Genomic DNA, 21,624 nt, shown 5'->3' on the forward strand with positions numbered 1-21,624 from the left:
CTGTACTCCAGTATATATAAATCAAAGGGCTAAAATCGGAAATATACAGAAAAGTTGCTTTAAAACTATATACTCAGGGGCTGGTGAGATGGCTCAGTGAGTAAGAGCACTGACTGCTCTTCCAAAGGTCCAGAGTTCAAATCCCAGCAACCACATGGTGGCTCACAACCATCCATAACAAGATCTGATGCCTCTTCTGGAGTGTCTGAAGACAGTTACAGTGTACTTACATATAATAAATAAATAAATAAATCTTTAAAAAAACTATATACTCACAGTTTATCACTTATAATGTAAACAATACATTCACAAGTTAGAAACGTGTTGTTTTAAATTTAATGTAATCAAGCTACTTTCGCTGAGGATGCTTTCTCTGTAGAAAAACAAAATCCTTGGTTAGAGGACCACCTGCATACTATTTTACCACTTTATCTTTCCTTCTTTATACATTAAGTTACTCTATTCCTCTGCACACAAAGGTGTGTGTGTGTGTGTGTGTGTGTGAAAATTTACTCCAGGCCAAGTAACTGACTCAAAGAAAACGCAATTCTAAGAAGAGCGAACCTGCAAGTGTTCCATGGATATACGGTGAGGGAAGACACCCCAAGCTTCCCTCAGAAGATACTCGGTTAAAAACTACGGAGCAGGAAGTCGATGGGAGGGCCTTCGGATTGGCAGAGAAAGGCTCCTGTGAATGAGGTAGGTCAAACAAGTAGCAGATAACCTACAGCATCTGTAAGAGCCGACGGGGATCTGCCATCATTGGTCAACGGTGCTCGCCAAGAACGAGCTGTCAACACGCATGCACAGCGTCACTGATCAGGACACGAACTAAACTTGTCCAAGGGACACAGTGGCCTCCTGGATTCCTTCCTTCACGGAAAACTCAATTCTCGGGCTTAGTAAAGGAATGGAACCTCGCAGGATGCCAACAATTGCTTAAGCCGTCGCACAAACCGGGTCCTGGAGCTCCCCGCAAGCCGGGCTCGCTCACCTAATACGCGGGATCACAACCCCGCTCTCATGCAAACTTCGGAAAGGACTTGTGGCACTCATAAGCAGGGGGGACCAAGATCATCGCGGGTTGGCGGGCTCCAAGTTCACAGCCCGCTCCCTGTCTCTCAGGGTACCGCTGACTCCGGGCGGGCGGGCACGGCCCAGACCTAGGACAGGCGCCCACCGGAGCAGAGGAAGGGGAGTCCGGGACTCCAGCGCCAAGCCGGGCCCGGCCTTCCCCGGCTCCTAGCGGGGGGTCTCCGGCTCCACAGCGCCCCCCGCCGCCCCCCTGCGCCACTCACCGACTCCATGGCTAGCGCCCGCCAGTTCCTCAGCTTGGAAAGCTCCCTGGCGGCAGACCCCGCCCCACATCCGGTACCGCGCGCCACTTCCGCCTACGTCACACCCCAGCCGCAGGGCGGAAGGCGGGGAACCCACCCTTCCGGCGGCGGCTGAGCCTGGTTTGTTGGGTAACCTTCCTCCCCCAGCTCTCCAGGACATTAAGATCTGGCCAACGGCGAGGGTCATGGGACAGAGGCACTTGTATTTAAAATGTTCTTTTTTTATTTATCATTTAAAAACAAACTTTGAAGAAGCAAAATCCAAAACTTGCCCTTTGCCTCTCGCAACATAAATTATGTACAGTTCAGAATGATCGCTGATACAAAACATGCCAAGGACAGGGCGCTGGGGGTGGAGGAAGAGAGAGCGCTTTAAAAAAGGGAACCATTTCATCCGTTGTTACAAAGGACCAACCTTGCTGTACAGGATACACACAACACAAAAGAAAGTTCTTCACGGGTTCACACTTGTCAGCGATTTATTTTTTTTTTTTTTTTAAAGGGGGAGGGTCCTGGAGGTGAGGGTAGAAGGTAAAAAGGGAGAAACTGAAAATTGAGTGCAAGTGTAAACCAACCCAAAATACAAACACAGGGGGCGGGGTTGGGGGTGGGATTCTGATGCAATTATACAGGCGGGGTACTTAAAAAAAAAAAAAAAAAAACAACAACCAAAATTCCAACCTTGTAGCGTGGGTCTGAGTTATAGTTTATATAAAAATTAAAAACTGTATAAGGTTTCTTCACTAAATTCTACAGGACTATCGGATACCTAGCATATGCTTACAAAGTCTGCCCCTCTCCTTTCCCAGTTCTAGGGCCCAAGCCCCAACCAGAGCCTGACTCACAGGAGACCATCTCCCCCGCTAATGCCTAGACCTTTCAGCTCTGTGGCTTTGGGGACAGCAAGCCCAGGTTCCCACTGTCTGGTCTAATTACAATGGTTTCCGTGGGAGTGTGTGGGGGAGTTGTTATTCTCATAAACATTTGCAGCTTGAAACAGTTGAGGAAGCAGCTTTAAAAAAAAAAAAAAAAAAAAAAAAAAGGCCAGAAAAAAAAAAAAAAAAAAAAAAGTCTCCCTACCCCCATCAATCCACATTCCCCCAAATTTAAAACAAAACAAAAACCTAAAATCACAACAGCAACCGCCCTACCCCTCCAGCAGGCCTGCCCATTTGCCACCATCCAGCCCATCTCTACAATCCAGATAATCTGATTTTTGAAAATAGTAATTACAAAATGCCCTTTGCCCACAGCCCCTAGGAGAGAACTGCATATAAGCTTCATTTCATCCCCTCGGCTCCACCAGAGAGGGGTCTGAGGCCTCACACACCCTCTAGCCTACCGCCACCTGCAGGAAGAGGTTCGTCTGCAGCACAAGCTTGGGGAGAAAAAAGAAGGGAAAGGAAGATAAGGGTACCCATCACCCTCTGGCTCCCCCTGGGGCCAGCTTACTTTGTGCGTTATAACATAGTCCAACTATACAACCCGGGTAACAATCACCCAGCTTCTCTCTATACCCCCACCTTACAGCAGTCACAGCCAGGGGGTGGGGAGGGGGGGGGAGGAAAGGGTGGTAGGTTGGGTAGTGGAGGGGGCCCCCCCACAAGGGGAGCTCCATGTGTCCGCCCCACACCCCCCTACCATTTATAAACTGGTTTTGTAAAAAGAAAATAGATATATTTATATAGAATATATAAAGCACAAAAATTAGTAGTTTTACATTTGCTCTCCCCGGGGGTAGGGGGAGAGGGGAGGGCTCTCACCTCCGGCCAGCTCCCCCATGCCCCACAAGACTATGTACAATCCCATGTATAAATAGATAAATACCCCCCACCCTCCCCGCGCTGACACTAAGCTCCCCACCCCCACATCACCACCCATTCCCACCAGACCAGCAGCAGTTTGGTGACTGAAGGCAAGTGAGAGCTCTGGACCACACCCGGCCTCACTGGGTATGGGCACGCCGCTCAGGGATAGCCCTCACCTACCCCCACACCCTGTCCAGGGGCTGGAGGGCAGATGGGCTCGGGATGAGGCTGGGAAAACCGGAGAGCGAGATCCTGGTCCTGGGTTTAGCACGCCCCTCCTGCCTCCATGTCCAGATGGAGAAGGGGGTCCTAGAGCAACTAGGGACCAGTCACCCCCAATCTTCATCCCCATTTGCCTCAGCCGCCATCCCACGCCCATAATTAAAAACAAAGATGGATTTTTGTTGTTGTTATTGTTGTTGTTGTCCTTCTCCTACCCCCTTCCACCCACTCAGACGAGGGCAGTGAGGTGGGGGAGAGAGTCGGGGCAGTAGGGGGCTCGGAGAGGGTCTCACATTTCAAAACAGCAAAAAATCCAACACTTAAATGAGGTAGGTGTGGGTGCGGGGTCTCCTTGCCCGGCTTGCCCTCCTGGGCATCTGGATGCCTCTTTCCCGTCATGTTGCATTTGTCAGAGTGGAAAACAAGGAAACACAACCCATAGAGAGACAGAAACACAGAGGAAAAGAGGGAGACAGAGACAGATAGAGGAAGGGGGTGGGGGTGGGGGTGGGGGCAGGACCCGGCAGGCAGGGCCAGGTGTGGGACCCGGCCTTTGGGATTGTCAAGCTTAGTCAAGTCTCTTTGCAGCCTTGAATTGGGCCAGCGAGGTCGGTGGAGGCAGCAGGGCTGGGAGGCCCGGCCGCACACCCCACCCCCTGCTCCCTGACACTTCTGGGGAGTCCCGGCCCATATCCCCCTCAAACCTGAGATGCCCAGCGGCTGCTCCCGTCTGTCCCCTCCTGGAGCTGGGGGCAGATGCCAGCCTAAGGGCCGGTGGCAGGGAAGGAGGTTGTCCCTGGTGCCCAGGGTAGGCTTGGCCTAGGGTCCTCTGCCCCAGCCTCCTGCTCCAGGGGCTCCGGTCGGCCGGCAGCCCCAGCCCTGGGTCCTGGCTCTGGCTGCTACCTCTCTTCCCCCTCATCCCTTTCAGGGAAGAGGCGGGAGTGGGGGGAACTCCCCTGCCTGGTAGCCTCAAAGCTTCTTAGTTCATCCATTTCCTACAGTTCCAGGCTCCACAGTGACAGGGGATCTTGTGCTGATCGTCCTCAAAATCAAACTGATAGTCATAGGTCAGCTGGAAAGAAAAAAGAGGGACAGCGTCAAGGCAAGCCCGATGAGGCTGCAGGCAAGGTGCCCAACTGACTGTGTGAGAGGGGCCGTGATGGCCCTGGGGCCACGGGGTCAGGGCTCTCCTCTCACCTCCTCTCCTTTGGGGATTCGCCGGCTGGAGATGATAATAATTTTGTCCTCCTTGTCAAATGTCACAACCTCAGCTACACAGTTAGGGGCACAGGAGTGGTTAATGTACCTGGATGGCAGGACAGAGTCAGTCAGAGACACCAGGTGACACCCACATGGCCACCAGAGACACTTAAGTCCTTACACTCACCTGGCAGGGCCTCCGGTCAACGTGGCGTCAATCACATGTTCGTTGTTTATCCGAAACATGTAAATACCGCGGTTCTAGAACAACAGTTGAGGAGGAGGAACCCAGGTTAGCAAGCAAACATGGCAGCAGGCTTAGCTGACATGACCGGCCGAATTTCTCCTGTCTTCTCCGCTCCTGCACGGTTTTCCAACTGCCTCCTGAATTCAAACCTGTCCCCAGGCTCTAAGGCCGAGGGTGGACCCTCCACCACAGCAGCCCCCAGCCATCCCATAGTACCTGCTCCTCATAGATTTTCTCCCGCCGGTTGGCCACCTCATTGCGAATGATGGTGCCAATGTACTCGATGACCATGGTGTGCTTCTCCAGGTCCTTGGCTGCATAGAGTCCGAGGCCCTGGATACGTGAACGAGCCAGATACACGTTGTTCTTCCACTCGGTGCGCAGGCGCCGGTATTGAGATGACTTGGAGTGCACAAACTGCTTGCTGTACGGGGTGTTGGTCTCGCCTGTGAAGGTGCTCTGATACGCCTTAGACATGCTGGTGCTGTTCAAGGTATGGGGCCTGGGGGGGTGATACAGTCCATGACACGACAGACCCAGCAGACCTTGCCCACCTCCTCCCTAGGAATGTGCTGATAGCAAGTACTATAAGTGCCTGCTGCTGTGCAAGTGGAGTGGAGGCATCTGGGTCTCGGCTTGGAAGAGGCAGCACCTCCCTACTGAGACCCTTCTGGACACCCTGGGCAGCAGACACCACCCAGGACAGGGTTAGGGACAGAGAGGGAAGAGGCACCAATTCCCCTACACTGAGCCCGCTCTCCCACCTCAGACTGTCTACCACCCTCCTGTCAAACCATGCTCAATACCATACTCTTGGAGGTCTTCCCCAAGGCCTGGAATTTAAGCTGATGGTTTAATTGGATTAAGTTCTACCTCTTGCATATGCTGTAAGCCCTGAAAATGGGGGCCATCTGTACCACAGTGGCTCAATCTGATTTTTAAGTGGCTGTGAGTTCACAGCCTGAAGATGACATCACTGTCTCTCTTCAGGCCGTTTTGGGCTCTGTGCAGAGGGCTCAGTGCAGGGGGAGACTGCTGCCTGGTGGGGGGCCTTTCACCGCCCTAGGAAGCTCGGCCCAGGGCAGTGGTTTTCAAACACTCTGGTGCTTTTGTCTTTTATTTAGCAGATTCTTTTCTCCAGCAATGTTGACTGTAACTCCAATCCACAGGTGAAAACTGAGCTCCTCTGGCTAAATCCAATCTTCAGAAGGTGTAGTTAACACACACGGGCAGGTCTGCCCACTGGCTTCTGTGTCCTGGGGCTTTAGGAACAATGTACTTATGGTTTGAAAACCACTGTTGCAGAGCATCAAGGTCTAGGGCTAACTAGGGGTAGAGTGTTCGACCTTCTATGACAGCCTTCAAGCCACCAAAGGCCTTCATGGAAAGCCTGCTACCGTGGGTTCTGCCTCCCTCTACCCGAGGACCAAGGTTAGGCTACTGTGGTACACGGAAAGACCAGCAACCCACAAGTTAAGAGGAGTGCCTAGTCCCAGCTGTGTGACCTTATCTAGTCACACAGTCTTTCTGGGACTCAGTTTTCTCAGCTATAAAATGGGGATCATACCACCTGCCCTACCTACCTCATAAGGTTGTTGTGAGGATCAAATGAGATAATGGATGTGAAAACGCTTTGAAAAAAAAAGTATAAAGTGCTATACACATGGAAGGTTGCAGTGCTTCTCTATAATACTTCTAGTTATTTATTTCTAAACCAACTCAGCTTTGGAAAGGGAATGTGCCCTAGTCACTCAAGGGTGTCTGAAGTTTGGGAGGATCACCAGCCCCTCTGGAAGCAAAACCAAAGAAGAAAGAAGTGACCAGCTCCCATATACATTTCACCACTGTCTACCAAGAACCTCCCCAGCAGCCATTCCCAGGGTACCCAAGAGCACTGTCCTGTTTCCCTGGTCAACCCAGCGGGCCTGAGCTGATTAGGGAAGAGGAAAGGGGTACCCCAGGAAGATTTGTGTGCCTCTAATCAGGTCTAAGGGTGACTCCCCAGGTTCTTGGAAACAACCCTGATCTGCATCTCAAACTCTCAGAACGCGGCCAGACGGTCCTACCCACATCCACACCCACACCCACACCCACGGCCCACGGCCTAGCCGCACAAGCTCACCGTTTGTAGTGTGTGAGGATTTTCGGTTCTGATCTGGCACAGCCGGTGGGGTTGATCATGAGCGGTAACTCCATCAGGGGGTGGCGCCCATAGCGGAATAAATAGTTCTGACAGCTCTCCACCCCAGGTAGCTGTGGACACAGGGGTGGCTGCCTTAGTCCTCTGAGACGGGACCAATAGTCCCACCTTGCCCCCAGCTCCTTGCTGCTTGCTTACCGATTCAGCTATGCGAAGCACAGCATGCACTGTCAGCCCAAAGAGTTCTTCGCCTTTCAGGTACTCAGGGAAGAGTCTCAGCATGTCAGCCTCTTTCCTCATGGCAGCCACAGGCTCAATGATGCGGTTCCACACAGCTAGATTTGAGACAGACAGCAGCCCTTAGGGTAACCCTTGCCAAGCCCCATCCTAAGCTCCACTTTCTGCCACATGGCCACCAGTTCCTGTGGCTCTTCAGGACTCCCACCTCATTTCCTAGAGCAGTTTCAATGTGATACTGAGATAAATACAGGGTCCAGAGACGGAGCAGGAGCCACAGTTCTTACTGAACAGACAGACATACTTTAGAGTTGAATAGAGTATGTTGAAGTTTGAGCAATGGCTATGGAACTTAAGCCAAACACCCAAGTCTCCCAAGACTCAGTCACTATGTGTCTGTCTACACTCATGTAATGGCAAAGCTCACCTTCTGGGTCGCAGTGGACAGAACAACCTGCATGAATCACTCTACTAGCTCAACTGTGACACACAATACATGCTCACTAAAACCTATTTCCTGCTGCCTTATTCATCATCAGTACAGACACAGGACAAACAATGGCTGCTCTTCTGAAGGGTCCAGATTCAGCTCCCAGTAACCATCTTTTAACTCTCCTCCCAGGGAATCCAACACACCTACTTCTGGCCTCTGTGGGCACTATATGTATGAAATACACAGACATACATGCAGGAACCCCCCCCCCACACACACACACACTAATCTCAACACTAGGGAGGAAGAGGCAGGTGGATCTCTGAATTCAAGGCCAGCATGGTCTACAAAACTAGTTCCAGGACAGCTAGAGTTGTAACACAGAGAAATCCTGTTTTGAAAAACAAAACCAAAAACTTTTTAAACGAAAAAAAAACTGTTTGAAGGGGGTGAGGTGGGGCTGTAGCTCAGTGGTGTAAGCTTGCCTAGCATGTCCAGATTTCTGGGTTCCACCCCCTGTACCACAAAAACAAAACTCTAAAACGATTTTATATATGGACAAGAAGGAATTTAAAGTTGTGTATAATAGACAATAGGATCTTAAAACATCACCATTTAACTGGACACTTTGAAACAAGCCTCTAATCTCAACACTTGAGAGGCAGAGGCAGGTGGATCTCTATGAGTTCAGAGCCAGGTTGGTCACAGACCAAGTTCCAGGACAGTCAGGGCTACAGAGAAAAATTCTGTCTCGGAAAAATAAAAATTTTAGACTGGGAAAGATGGCCTGATGGTTGGGAGCACAGGCTGTTCCTCCAGAGGACCCAGGTTCAATTCCCAGCACCCACATGACAGTTCAAAACAGACTATAACTCAGATGTGTGGTACATATGTATGGAAACAAACACGTACGTGTACACACACACACACACACACACACACACACACACACATATAATTAAGCCAGGCACTGGTGGTACACGCCTAGCAGGAGGATCTCTGAGTTCGAGGCCAGTCGGGACTACAGAGTCAGTTCCAGGATGGTCAGGCTACACAGAGAAACCCTGTCTTGGAAAAAAACAAAAACTAAACCACACACACACACACACACAGAGGGACACATGCACACACACACGCACATACACAACCACACATGCACATATACACATACATGCACACACATGCATGGGCATGCACTTTCGCATGCGCACACACACATACCATTTAATCTACCACGGTCATGGGAAAAAAGCTAAAATACGAAGCTTTTTTTTTTTTTTTTTTTTTTTTTTTTGAGACCAGGTCTCCTAGGCTGGCTTCCATGTCCCTAGATAGTTGAGGAGGACCTTGAACTCGGGATCTTCCAACTGTCACCTCCCACGTACTGACATTACAGTCATGAGGCAGTATGCCTGGCTAAGCAAAACAGTTTCAACTGCGAAGGGAAAGTGCCTAAGAAAGGCTGAACCCCATCATTTGGGGTTTTTAAGCTACTGTGTGGCTTGAGGCAGGGGCAGGCCACTATGTAACAGCTGTGCAGACAGCTTCTTTCTCTGTAAAGGGACCCCGGGAATAACCTGCCAGGTCCACTGCGGTGCTCACCTTGAGGAGACGCATCAGTGAAGACCAGATCCTCTAAACCCTGTTCAATGACTTTGATCACAAACTCAGGCCGTCCATTGTTCTCACTGATGGAACAGCGGTAGCAGCAGCGACGATTGTTAGTACGAAGACTCCAGTAGATGCGCGTGGCCTCGTAGCCCACAGGATAGAGTGCAGTGGCACTGTGGAAGTCAGCCATCTGGTGTGGGAGCAGCTGTCCGATGGCATGGAACACAAGGCCTCCGACTCGGAACATGTGTAGCCGCTCTCCTCGCTGGATGATGCTGGCGATCTGCTTCACCTCGTCCCGTTCAATGTAGACCCTCCGGAAGACAGCAAACGAGCTGAGCTCCTGCTCACAGGGGCCCTTAATCTTGTGCACTGGACACAGCATGGTCTTGTCCTTGAAGAACATGCACTTAGCGCGGATGGCACAGGCAAAATGGTAGACATTGGGGCAACGCATGCGGTTGCAGCTGCTAGTGGCACCAGTTCGCTGGCACAGAGAGCACTTGGTTAGCAATCCTCGGTGCAAAGCAACCTCCACATTCATCAATGCCCCGCCCTGGGTCTCATACACTTCCGTGGACCACAGGGCACAGTTGAGGTGTACCCAGAGGTCCAAGTCGAGGTTGAGCAGGCGGGCGGGCCCATCGGTGGCACCGTCTCCTTCTTCATGACAGAAGCAGCACCGGCGGTTATCTCGAGGCACCTTGCTTGGTCTCAAAGCTGTACCAAACTGCTCCATAAACTCTGCCACCTCCCGCTCATCCTCTTGACGACCACTCCCCTTCTGGATGGTCAGCAGGAGCCGCAGCCGCTTCCAGCGTACCCCTTTCCACTTTTTGAGGCGTGGGGGGCGGGAATCTTCGCTCTCTTCAGGGGGTCGGGCTCGGGGTTTGGGGCGGGCAGATTCAGGGGATGAAGCCAGTGGTAGAGGTGAAGGGATGGGTGGCTCAGCAGGTGGTTCAGCCTGAAGTTCAACCATGGGCTCAGCGGGAGGACTGGCAGGAGAGGGTGCCAGAGGGGACGGAGGTGGGGAAGGTTCCTCAGGAGGTGGGGCGGAGAGCTGCCTCACGTCCAGGTTGGAGACATTGTAGGTGTAGCTGTGCTGGACGGATGGCTCTGGGGCAGGACTCTCCTACAGGAATGCCCCTGGATGTTAGTGTCAGTCCCTCAGTCGCCAACCCCTTCCTCCAGACTCCACACCCTCAAAAGACCACTGTCCTCTCTGCCCTGGGAGCACCTTCTTCCTAGAACAGACCCTTCTCTCCCAAACCCACCTGCTTCAAGAGGCTCAAGATGTCCAACTGGCTCTTGAGGGTGTAGCCAGGCAACACTGCGTCAAACTGCTTTAGCCAATCAGGTCCAGTGTCTGGGCCCTTGCCACTCAAACCTTTTTCTTTCCCACCTATAGAAAGGAAAAGGGTCAGTTTTCCACCAGAACTCCCTCTGATCTGAACGTGGTCTCCTGCTCTACTTACCAGAACCTTCAGCTTCCCCCTTCTTGGGCTCAAGGCCTGCCCGGGCAGGGCCATCTGGGAACAGCACCTCATACGAGTTGGGTATCTTCATGCTTAGCAGCTCAGCTACTGCTACCATGACACCGTTCAGGTTCTGCTGGGGCAGAGGAGAGGACTTGAGCAAATCCGTCTGCAGTGAGCACTGCTCATAAAGACTGCTCAGTGAAGCCAGGACACCGCAAACTCGCTGCACGAAGGGTGCTCAGAGCTCCCTGTTCCACTGAACTCTCCTCACACAGCTTTTCCTAGACTGTGGCAGGGACACAGAGCTTCACAAAGACAATGATAAGACCGTCTACAAACAAACTGCTACTGTTGTTCTAACCATTCTCCAGCTTTCTTTGACCACAGAACCCTGCAGCAAAGCTCCACCGAATGGGACTGGAAGGTGAGGTCTCGCAGCACCTGTCTGTTAGTTGACTGCCTCTTTATCCAGGCGTGATGAGCCCTATGAGGGACCCTACTTCCCTCCCTGAGCCCAGTCCTTAGCCCAGCCTTTCAAGAAAAAGTAGATATTCAGGACAAATACTTGGACAGCTGAAACTTTTGTATCCAGACAAGCCCTGAAGACTGCCCTCTGACCCAAGGTACTCCGGGACACACCTTGGCAGCGGCCGCAGAGACCGTGAGCATGACTGACACCTCACTTCCCTTGCCCTTCTCCCAAGCTGTAGCAGGCAGCTTTCCAGGGACCTCCAGGTCAAGGACCCCGTAAGGTTTGGTATCTGGGAAGACTGGATGGGGAGAGAGAAAGGTGTAGTCAGCCACTTCCCACCACCACCCTGTCCCCCGGCTGACCACCCACGTGGTAAGCGGCACACACCGGGGACGCTGGTGCGCGGGATGATGGGGATGACAGGGGACAGGGCCCGGTTGTCTTGCTCCCATCGGCCAGATCCCAGCTGAGGAAAACGCGGGGCCTCTTCCCCAAGGATGCTCTCAGGGGATGAAGCCGGCACAATGCTGTCAGGAGAATCGCTGTCCTCATCACTCTCCATTCTGCAGGTTGGATGCAAACAGTGTTGGTCCAGCCTCACGTCACGGATTCTTCCCATCAGAGCTAGAGACCAGGAGGTGCGACTCTAACTGACACCCTCCTCCCTGTCCCCACCTGACATCCTCAGTCTGATTGTGAGGGGGCGTAGGCAGAGCAGCCAGCAGGTCTAAACTCTTCACTTCTGCAGCATCTGAGGGGTGGGAGGGAGGACAGTCAAGGTGAGTGTGGAGATGTTCTGTCCCTAGCACCTCAGGTTCAACCAGCTATTGTGATCAACTATCTACTCAACTAACAGCCGGGCAGGAAAACTATATACACTGAGCCTTCCTTGTGTGCCATACTCATTTCAAGCCACTTATATATAGCACAGGCTAGCTGACTTCAAACTCATAATCCCTGGTGTCTTTTTTCTTCAGCTCCAACCAGGAACACAGGCACTAAGTCACACCACCACTCCTTATTTACACCCTTTAACAACCATGAGATGAACATTACAGTATCCAGTCTAGGAGGACATCATGGTTCAATCAAGTCAACCAAGCTACGTGGTCCAAGCTTCACAGCTAAATACACTCATATGCTGGAGTTCAAATGTTGGTCAGACAGGGGTTCCATATCCACAAACGCTTCTCACAAAACTTCCCTCAGATTCACCCTGTTGCTTTTGCAAGCCTCCAGAAGCCCATACCCTCCCCAACAGTTCCTTCCCACCAACTGTCTTAGTGTAAGGCACAAGGCAGTGTGATACCCGAGTGGCAGGACCACCACTGCATGTCAGGAACTCATCCTTCAAGGCCCAAGAGAGACCAGCTTCTCACTTACCCCTCAGCCTTCCTTCACTGTCCTGGGCAGAGGCTGCGTCCTTGGGGTGTTCCCCCAGCTCGTCAGAGGGAGTAACACCATTCACCATCTTCTGCTGCACCGATGGGGGTGGGGTGGGGGGCAGCGACGAGGGTGGTGTCGGCGGGTTACTCAGGTTATTCTGAGGGGTGGGGTGGGTGTTGTGTGCAAGATGGCATAGGGACACTGGAATAATCTCCTGGCCCCACATGACACCAGCATTTTCCTCCAGTCTCTCATCCCCACCTCCAACCCCAACAATCTTATTATTCCCAAAAAATATTGCCATTTTTCTGACCTTGGTGAGCAGCTGAGAATAGTAGTCAGGGCCAGTGTGCAGAGCCCCACTTCCAAAGGCCCCCCTGAGCTGGCTCCGCCCACTGACTAGGCAGGCACTGCCAAAGGGAGCAAAGAGGCTAAAATTGGCGGTGATGGTGGGCTCCGTCAGCGGCAGTTGGGACAGCTCCTAGGAGGGGCAAGATGACAATGCTGGAGAGGCACAGCGTCCACAGCATCCAGTCAGACCTTGGAAGACAAGCTGCCCACCCTCCTATCCTGAGGGAGACCATGGGACCGGCTCCTGGGGATCACCTGTTTTAGCTGTTTCAGTAAGGCCTCGTTGGCCCTGACCCCATCTTCTTTCCGCAGCTTCTTTCGGGAGCTCGCCAATCTGTCACTTGTCTTCTGCACCCGCTTAGGCTTCACTGGCAAAGGCTTTCTTGTGGCTGCATCCTAAACCAGACAAGCGCTGTGAGGCAGCTGCCCTCACCTACTCTGACCCAGCCCTGCTCATCTGACCTCCACTGCCACAACACTCATCCACAGTACTCACCTCTTTGTTGCTGGAAGTACCCTGTAGTTTCTGCTCCAGCCCCGACAGCTTGCTGTCAATGTGTCCATTGATCTCAGCTCGAAGCCCCTCAGGCCCCCGCCCAGCACCAAGTTGCACATTCTTTGCCCGTAGGAGCTTCTGCAAGAGCAGATGCCCAGCCTCTGAGCGGGAGCCTGCTAGCAGAAGGTGGTTGCTGGTGCCTGCTGTCCCAGCTGGCTCTCCATTGGCCTCCCTTTTCACTGCCTGTGCACCCAGGGCACACGGCTCTTCCCGAGGCTCCTGCTTGATGCTGAGCTGGGATGGCTCATGTACCACCTGTCCGTTCACCTGCTCCAGATGCCCGGGTACCAGGCTGCTCTGCTCGGGCTTCTGGGCTTCTGGGAGGTTGTCTGAGGGGTCCCAAGGTCCTAGGCCCTTGCCAAAGAAAGTATCTGCAAGCTGGGCAGCAGCAGGCGAGACCCTCCCAGGAGGCAGCTCCAAGGCTGGTCCCTGGGGCTTTGGAGTCCCTGGATGGGTTGGGGTTAGCTGGGCACTGGGGGAAGGTAATTGTGAAGGTCTCTTTGGCTCTTGGGGACTAGAAGGTGGAGGTGTGGGATGGACAGGACCAAGCACTGGTCCTGTAGATAAGGCTCCTTGTGGGACAGGGAGCCGGGGTGGGCCCTGAGGTCGAGACCCTGCCCCTAGCTCCTGGAGGGGTCCTGTCTGAGATGCAGAAAAACCCCCAGGTTGAGGTTGGCAGCCCAGGAGGCCCTGGAGGGGAGAGGGCTGGGTCCCGGGCTCCTGGAACGGTGGAGTCTGGCGTACTGCCTGACTCTGCTGCAACTGCCGCTGCATGAGGAGTGCCTGCAGCTGCTGCTGCTGCTGTGGGCTCAGGTGCCGCAGCTGTGGGTTTTTGGCCAAGACTCCTTGGAGCTGTGCTCGAAGTTGACCCACTGTAGGCATGACTCCAGCTCCAGGAGGACCCTGCCCAGACTGCGGAGCAGGTCCTGATTTGGGAGGCTGTGACCCTGTGCTATTTTGAATAGGTCGATCTAGCCCAAGGGGCTGTTGGGAGCCCAGAAGGTTCGGGGCCATAGGTCCAGGCTGCTCCCCCAAGGAAACAGAGGGTTGGGCCAGCAGGTGGGGTACAGATGGGGACTCAGAGGAAGATCCACTCCCTAGCTGCTGCTGCCCATGGCTTCCTCCACCTGCCGTGTGAGGCAAGTTCGCCTGAGGCTGGGGTTGTCCTGGGAGCCTGAGCGGTGGCTGCAGCTGCATGGAGGTGGGCTGAGATTGGGCCTGGGATTGGACAAGTAAGAGCTGTGAGTCTCCGGAAATGGAGGGCTTCACCTCCCCTGGCTCAACAGACATTGACTCAGGTGTAGTCCCCACTGCTGGTTGCCCTCCTTGATGTGTTGAAGGTCCCTCAGTGACCTCTGAAGGAAGCGCTGTCTCTGCATTGTTTTGTTCCTTGCCTGTTAGGAGGAGGGTTGGGCCTAGGGCTCCAGGGCTAGAAAAGTGTTGAAGAGGCTTCACTGGCAGGCCAGGGCCAAGTGTCACCTGCTGCTGCTGCTGCTGCTGCTGCTGCTGCTGCTGCTGCTGCTGCTGCTGCTGCGGAGATAATAAAGTTCGATTCTGGTTCAAGAGGCCCATCTGCTGTTGCTGAAGCTGCAGCTGCTGTTGCTGGTGCAGCTGCTGCTGCAAGTGCAGCTGTTGCTGTTGCTGCAGGTGTTGTTGCTGCTGCTGCTGCAGGTGTTGCTGTTGCTGGAGCTGTTGCTGCTGTTGTAGCTGTTGCTGCTGCTGGAGCTGCAGCTGTTGCTGTTGTTGCTGTTGTAGCTGTTGTTGTTGCTGCTGCTGCTGCAGGTGTTGCTGTTGCTGGAGCTGTTGCTGCTGTTGTAGCTGTTGCTGCTGCTGGAGCTGCAGCTGTTGCTGTTGTTGCTGTTGTAGCTGTTGTTGTTGCTGCTGCTGCTGTAGCTGTTGCTGCTGTAGCATCTGTTGTTGCTGTAGCTGTTGTTGCTGCTGCTGTTGCTGCTGCTGCTGTAAAGAACCCAAGGCTTGAGCACTCATTTTGGGCTGTCCACCATGTGACATCATTCCTTGCTGAAGTTGGGAAAGCCCTGTCATAGATCCCTGCTGCTGCTGCTGCTGCTGCTGCTGCTGCTGCTGCTGCTGCTGCTGCTGTTGCTGCTGGGCTGTGAGCAGCCGGTGTCCCATAAGGCTGTGACCCTGCTGTGCCAGCTGAGGGGAGCTCAGCACCCTGGACTGAGTCATAAGCACCTGTCTGTGAGGGCCCTGAGGACCCAGAGCTCCAGAGTGCTGCTGCTGCTGCTGCTGCTGCTGCTGCTGCTGCTGCTGCTGCTGCTGCAACACCGCCACCTGGGCAGAACCAAGCAGGCCCTGGGACCCCTGGGACTGCTGGGGGGATAACTGCTGGACCAGGAGGCCCTGGTGGTTGCTGGGAGGCAGAAGGCCCTGAGGCTTAGGACCCAGAGCCTGGTTCTGTACTCCGGGACCCTGTTGTTGTTGGATTGCCACCTGCCCTAAGAGGTGTTGCTGTTGTTGCTGTTGCTGCTGCTGCTGCTGCTGCTGCTGCTGTAGTTTCTGAGCCAGCTGCATTCGTTGCTGCTGCAGCTGTAGTTGCCTTTCCTGTAAAAGCCTCGAGTCAGGTCCAAGGCTTCGGAGAGCGAGATTGCCAGGGAAGAAGCTCCCAGAGGGGCCAGTCAAGGATCCAGCCACACCAGAATGCTGCTGTTGCTGCTGTTGGGCCAAGGTAGTATTGAGGAATGGACCACCAGACTGTCCAGGTAGTACCATACCCCCTGGAGGCAGACGAAGACCTCCAGCTTGCCCACCCGGAGGTGCCTGTGGTGGCTGTAACCCATGGGCAGGGAGCAGCTGGCCAGGGAGCTTGGTGAGTACCCGAGGATTCTGAGACGGGCTGGCAGCCAGCACAGCTGAGTGCTGCTGTTGCTGCTGCTGCTGTTGTTGCTGCTGCTGCTTGTTCCGATATTCTGCCATGAGATTCGTGTGCTCTTTCTGCTGTTTCCGGACCTAACATAGGAGGGTTGGAGAGGTCAGCCTGGAGACTGCCCACCCTGCCGTCCCTTTTCCCTGGTCTCTGGGTTCTAAGCTCTGCTCTCGCCCCACCTGATCCAGCTGCTTCTGGATCTTGCTCTGCTGCTCGGTGACCAGCTTGAGCTTCTCAGCATCGGCTTCTGGGAACTCGCGGCCAGCCTTTTTGGCAGTGCGCTGCTTGGCACACAGAGCTTTCCGAGACTTGCGGTGTACACCAATCTGCTCCTCTAGCACCTTCAGCTGCATCTGTAGGAGTTGCTGTGTGTGGAACAGCCACTCCTCATACTGCCGCTGGTCAGCCTCATCTGGAAATAGAACTTGTATGTTAAGATCCACAAAATAGTGATCTCCTTCCAGAAGTCCTAACCACAGCTCTGCACCTCCCTCCTCTGCCCATACTCACTGATCACTCCCTGGGCAAAAGTGGGAGGGTTAGGACGAGGCTGGGCAGGGTCACCAGCATTCCGTTCCTGTGGTAAAAGAGATTTCTAGAAGGTCACTGTTCCATGGCAGGCCCTCAGAAAGGAAGCCCAGTGAGAGAGAACACAGCTTCCACTTCCCCCTCACCTGGCCACTCCCAGGTGCCACGTGGTTCTGAAGATCACTGCCAGACCCCCCGGAGAGCCTCTGCGCCAGCAGGGATACTTGCTGCCTAGAGTTTATAAAGCACAGGACATTCCAGTGTCAGTGAGGGCATGGGTCACACACAGAGCAATGGGTATGCTGAGAGGGAACCAGGACAACAAATGACATAGGAGAGTCAGCCCCACCCCAGTCCTGAGTCTCACCTGTTCATACCAGGTGCCACCCCAATGCTGCCCTGAGCCATCACTTTCTTGATGCCTTTCAAAGCTACCATCTTGGCCTTTGCAATAGGATCAATGATGTCTTCTGCAGCAAATTTGTCTAGGTCTGAGGAAGGAAGAGATAAACAAGCTGGGTTTGAGCGTCAAGGCTCTGTGGCACAATGGCTGTTTTCCCAATGCCCTGACCTCTACATAAAGAACAACAATGTGGCAAGTCTACTCAGCTAAGCCAGGAACTTGATTAAGCAGCACTAGTGCTCCTGAAACACGGTCCTTGTGTCTCTACACTGTAAGAAACGGCGTCAGTGGGCATCTGCTCAGTCAGCCGGCGCCACTCTACTGTTGAAGCCTCAGTTTCCCTCACTCGATCAGAGACAAAGATTGCTATTCTGGGGCTGGAGAGATGGCTCAGCAGTTAAGAGCACTGGCTGCTCTTCCAGATGTCCTGAGTTCAGTTCCCAGCAACCACATGGTGGCTCACAACCATCTGTAATGGAATCTGACGCCCTCTTCTGGTGCCTGAAGATAGCTACGGTGTACTCATATACATAAAATAAATAAATCTTAAGCCGGGTGTGGTGGCGCACGCCTTTAATCCCAGCACGTGGGAGGCAGAGGCAGGCGGATTTCTGAGTTCGAGGCCAGCCTGGTCTACAGAGTGAGTTCCAGGACAGCCAAGGCTATACAGAGAAACCCTGTTTCGAAAAACCAAAATAAATAAATAAAAAAAAAAAAAAAAAAAAAAAAAAAAAAAAAGATTGCTATTCTGCCTACCTCCTGGTGCTAGAGAGGATCATGTGACAATAAAGGTGTGCTTTCTGAGCCAGACAGAATTCTTGCAAGTAGTAGTCTACAACCAACACAGCCCAATTACCCAAGGTAGAGGTGCTGTGGCAAAGCCTTAGACAGCAGCTGTCTGTGACACAAAAGCATCACCCAGCAGCCCACTGTCTGGCTAATCAGGACCAAGGGAACAACAACAACAACAACAACAACAAAAACTGCCAAAAAACTGCCAGGTGGTGGTGGTGTACGCCTTTAATCCCAGCACTCGGGAGGCAGAGGCAGGTGGATTTCTGAGTTCGAGGCCAGCCTGGTCTACAGAATGAGTTCCAGGACAGCCAGGGCTACACAGAGAAACCCTGTCTCGAAAAACAACAACAACAACAACAACAAAAAAAACAGGGCACAGTGGTGCACATCTGTAATTCCAGCTCATGGAGGCTACCGTAGAAGATTTTAAATTTAAAGCCAACCTGTACTATATATTGAGACCACGCCTCAAAAGACAAACCAAACTAGAACAAACCAGGTATGGTGGCATATGCTTATAATTCCAGCACTTGATGGGCAAGACAGGAAAATACTAAATTTAACTTCATCCTCATACACAGAGTGAGTCTGAGGTTAGCCTGGGATACACGAGATCCTATCTCGCCTCCCATCCTACCCTTAACCCCTCCCCGCACAAACAACAAACAGAACCATTTAGCAAGCAGAAGAAAACTAAAGCCCTACACTTTGGTTTTACACTTTTGGGGTGCTTTATTTGTTTATTTTATTAATTGTTGTAGGAAAGGATTTCCCTATTTAGCTCTGGCTGTCCTGGAACTATGTAGAGTAGGCTGGCATTGAACTCTCAGAGATCCTCCAGCCCCTGTCTCTTGATTACTGTGGCCTGCACCACCATGCCTGACCTGCACTTTGTTATGTATTTCTCCTACTCACAAAACTGACTCTCGGCTTTGTAAAGGACTAACTAATCTCACTCTCATGAAATTTTTATGCCGTTAAGTTCAGATCCAGCTCTCCTACTTGTATAATCTCAGACAGGTTACTTAACTTTCATGTCTCAGTTTCCTCTTCTATAACCAAAACCAACTAGACCCATTTCATGAGTCTGTTTAGATGAAATCGAGCACTTAGTGGCAAATAGCATGACACAGTACCTACTCACTGATGCCGTCAGTTTGAGACGTTCCTCACTACGATCCACTGAGACAAGAGCAGAGCCCGCTCTCTGCCATACCATTCCCTGCTCTCCACAGCTTTTCCTGCCTCTACAGCTTTATCCAACCTTTCACGCACCGGGATTGCATATCCATGTACTTACTTCTCTCCAAGTCCCAAATGTAAGCAGATAGAAAACCTCTGCTGATCAGGCATCCAGCCATCTCCCTCTCAAAAGCTCTGACTTTCTGCTCACAGTGCTTTGCTGTCTGTGTTCAGCCAACGTCCTTGGTGTCCCACCTCCCTTACCTAGAGTCAGTGCCCACCTGGTGATGAGCAGCATCACACGGATATGCCAATGAGAAGTTACCTGTGTCTGGGAAGAAACTGTTCGCCAGCTGCTGCTGCTGCATGGCCAGCTGCTGGGGCTTCATGCACATGGACGCTGGCATGGCACTCACGGGCTTCTGTGCCAACACTGGCTGTGAACTCTGCTGGGGTACCAGGCCTGCCTGCCCTGCTTGCTGCCCACTTAGCATATGCCCCTGGTTAGACACCATAGCCACGGATGGGGCCAGGCGCTGCTGAAGGGCATGAGCTGGTGGCTGGGTGGGCACCATCGACTGGCCTAAGCCTGGCTGTCGTGCACTTCCAAGACCTAGAGGAAGCTGCTGTGGTGGCCCAGGCTCATGTGGCAAAGGCAGTGCCTGGGCAGGGCCTGGTGTGGGAAGGAGGGTGTGCTGCTGCTGCTGCTGCTGCTGCTGCTGCTGCTGCTGCTGCTGCTGGGCGGGCAGCCCAGTCTGTGCTGAAAGCTGCTGCTTCTTCTGTAGCTCCTTCTTCTCGTGCTCTAGTAGGTCCTCAATGAGCAGAGGCAACTCGCTAGCTACCAATGAGCTCTCCATTTTGTCCAGTTCATCCCCAGGTGCTGCATGCCCACTGGGTAAGGTTAGGGCCCCACTTTCTAGCTCGAACTTTTCCAGAAGAGAGGATGCAGCTGGGCCACTCAGTGAGCTGGGGTTCAGCAAGTGAGCTGGTGTTCCTCCTGTGGCCCCAAATGGGCCCTTCTCAACCGTGTGCCCACTGCTGGGGAACGATCCTGCACCCACTCCTCTCGAGTCCCGGGTGCCCATCACAGTCTGTCCTGGCTTCAGACCCAGGCTGAGGGGAGTGGCAGGAGGGGCTGGCTCTACCTTGGGGGTATTAATGGTGAACTGGCAAGGAGAAGGATGGCGTCCTCCCTCCTCCACTTTGGGCTTCACCTCCGGGAGCACAGATGTTAAGCGAGGCTCAGAGTTATCTGGGGCAGGTGGAGGACGTTCCTCGGGGCCCAAGGACGCTGGCTCCACCCCCCGCAGCAAGGCTTCTCGCTCAGCCTTCTCATTTGCTGACTCCACCAGCCTTAGGTGTTCATTGAAGATGTCCTTCTTGTCCCCAGTATCAAGCTCAGGGTCAGTATATGCTAGCAGGTCAAATTCATCTCCATTGAGGAGGTCATCCAGGTGGGGGTCATTGGTCTCCAGGTTTTCCAGGGTTCCCAGCTCATCATCGCCCTTGGCTACATCCACACCCAGACCCAAGTGAGCAAGCTCTTCATCATCCTCTAGGGCCTTGTGGGCATCAAAGTCATCGTCCAGCTCAGGGTCCTCACAAGGCAACTTCCCAGCCTCCAAGACCAGTGGGGGACGACTAAGCTCAGTGCTTGACGGTGGGCGGCTGACCAGCTCCAAGCCAGCAGCTAGGGCGGGTCCCTTGGCATGGGGCGTCTGATGGAGGCTGTTGTTCAGCTCAGGGGCTGGCGGGGCTGAGGGCTTTTGTGGGGGAAGGCCTGAAACAGTCAGGCCCCGAAGACCTTCAGGAGGCAGTCGATGGAGTTCCTCGCTGACTGGGTAAAAACGGGGCCTCTGAGGGGGTCCTTGACCAGGAAATGGAGATACCCCAGGTCCAAGTCCTTTCTGTACATTATGTCGCAACTCAATGAACTGAGCAGGGCCAGCGGGACCAGGGACTGGCTCAGCAGGGCCTGGAAGTCGGGTAGGGATTCCTGCCAAGGGGGAACCTAGTGCCTGACGGCCAAGTTCAGGTCCAGGAGTTGACGGGAATCGAGCAGACATGGCAAGTCTCATGGAGGTTGCTGCTGCTGCTGCCGCCGCCTGCTGCTGCTGTTGCTGCTGCTGCTGCCACAGTTGTTGTTGCTGCTGTTGCTGCTGCTGCTGCTGCTGTTGCTGCTGCTGTAAGGGCAGGGACCCAGGATAGGGTGTTCGCTGGTAGAAGGCCTGGGAGCCTCCAACAAGTTGCCTGGAAAAATATGCAGTAGTCTATGAGAATCAATCAGCATGGTGGTCAAGAATAGAGGCTTAGGCTAGTGAGGAAGGATGGAAAAAAGACTGAGGGAAGAA

The 21,624-nt window shown here is 53.3% G+C and overlaps 2 protein-coding genes across 2 annotated transcripts in view; both read right to left on the bottom strand.

Annotated features, from left to right (window-relative positions):
- Prkag1 (protein kinase AMP-activated non-catalytic subunit gamma 1) overlaps positions 1–1,371 on the bottom strand; it is a 19,669-nt gene extending 18,298 nt beyond the window's left edge. Inside the window, exon 1 of the mRNA XM_021216532.1 lies at positions 1,299–1,371. Coding sequence (XP_021072191.1) covers positions 1,299–1,307 — 9 coding nt within the window. The 5' untranslated portion in view covers positions 1,308–1,371. The remainder of the gene's footprint in view (positions 1–1,298) is intronic.
- A 1,848-nt stretch (positions 1,372–3,219) lies between these two features.
- Kmt2d (lysine methyltransferase 2D) overlaps positions 3,220–21,624 on the bottom strand; it is a 39,549-nt gene continuing 21,144 nt past the window's right edge. The window contains 23 exon segments of the mRNA XM_029547877.1: positions 3,220–4,439; positions 4,565–4,673; positions 4,755–4,828; positions 5,031–5,316; positions 6,937–7,067; positions 7,153–7,289; positions 9,227–10,367; positions 10,510–10,637; positions 10,711–10,843; positions 11,353–11,483; positions 11,573–11,748; positions 11,861–11,936; positions 12,569–12,728; positions 12,885–13,052; positions 13,178–13,318; positions 13,419–15,062; positions 15,138–15,342; positions 15,418–16,448; positions 16,545–16,777; positions 16,876–16,942; positions 17,040–17,124; positions 17,261–17,384; positions 19,599–21,523. Coding sequence (XP_029403737.1) covers positions 4,347–4,439; positions 4,565–4,673; positions 4,755–4,828; positions 5,031–5,316; positions 6,937–7,067; positions 7,153–7,289; positions 9,227–10,367; positions 10,510–10,637; positions 10,711–10,843; positions 11,353–11,483; positions 11,573–11,748; positions 11,861–11,936; positions 12,569–12,728; positions 12,885–13,052; positions 13,178–13,318; positions 13,419–15,062; positions 15,138–15,342; positions 15,418–16,448; positions 16,545–16,777; positions 16,876–16,942; positions 17,040–17,124; positions 17,261–17,384; positions 19,599–21,523 — 8,398 coding nt within the window. The 3' untranslated portion in view covers positions 3,220–4,346.

The sequence above is a fragment of the Mus pahari genome, chromosome 17, assembly GCF_900095145.1.
Source record: "Mus pahari chromosome 17, PAHARI_EIJ_v1.1, whole genome shotgun sequence".
Classification (NCBI taxonomy): domain Eukaryota; kingdom Metazoa; phylum Chordata; class Mammalia; order Rodentia; family Muridae; genus Mus; species Mus pahari.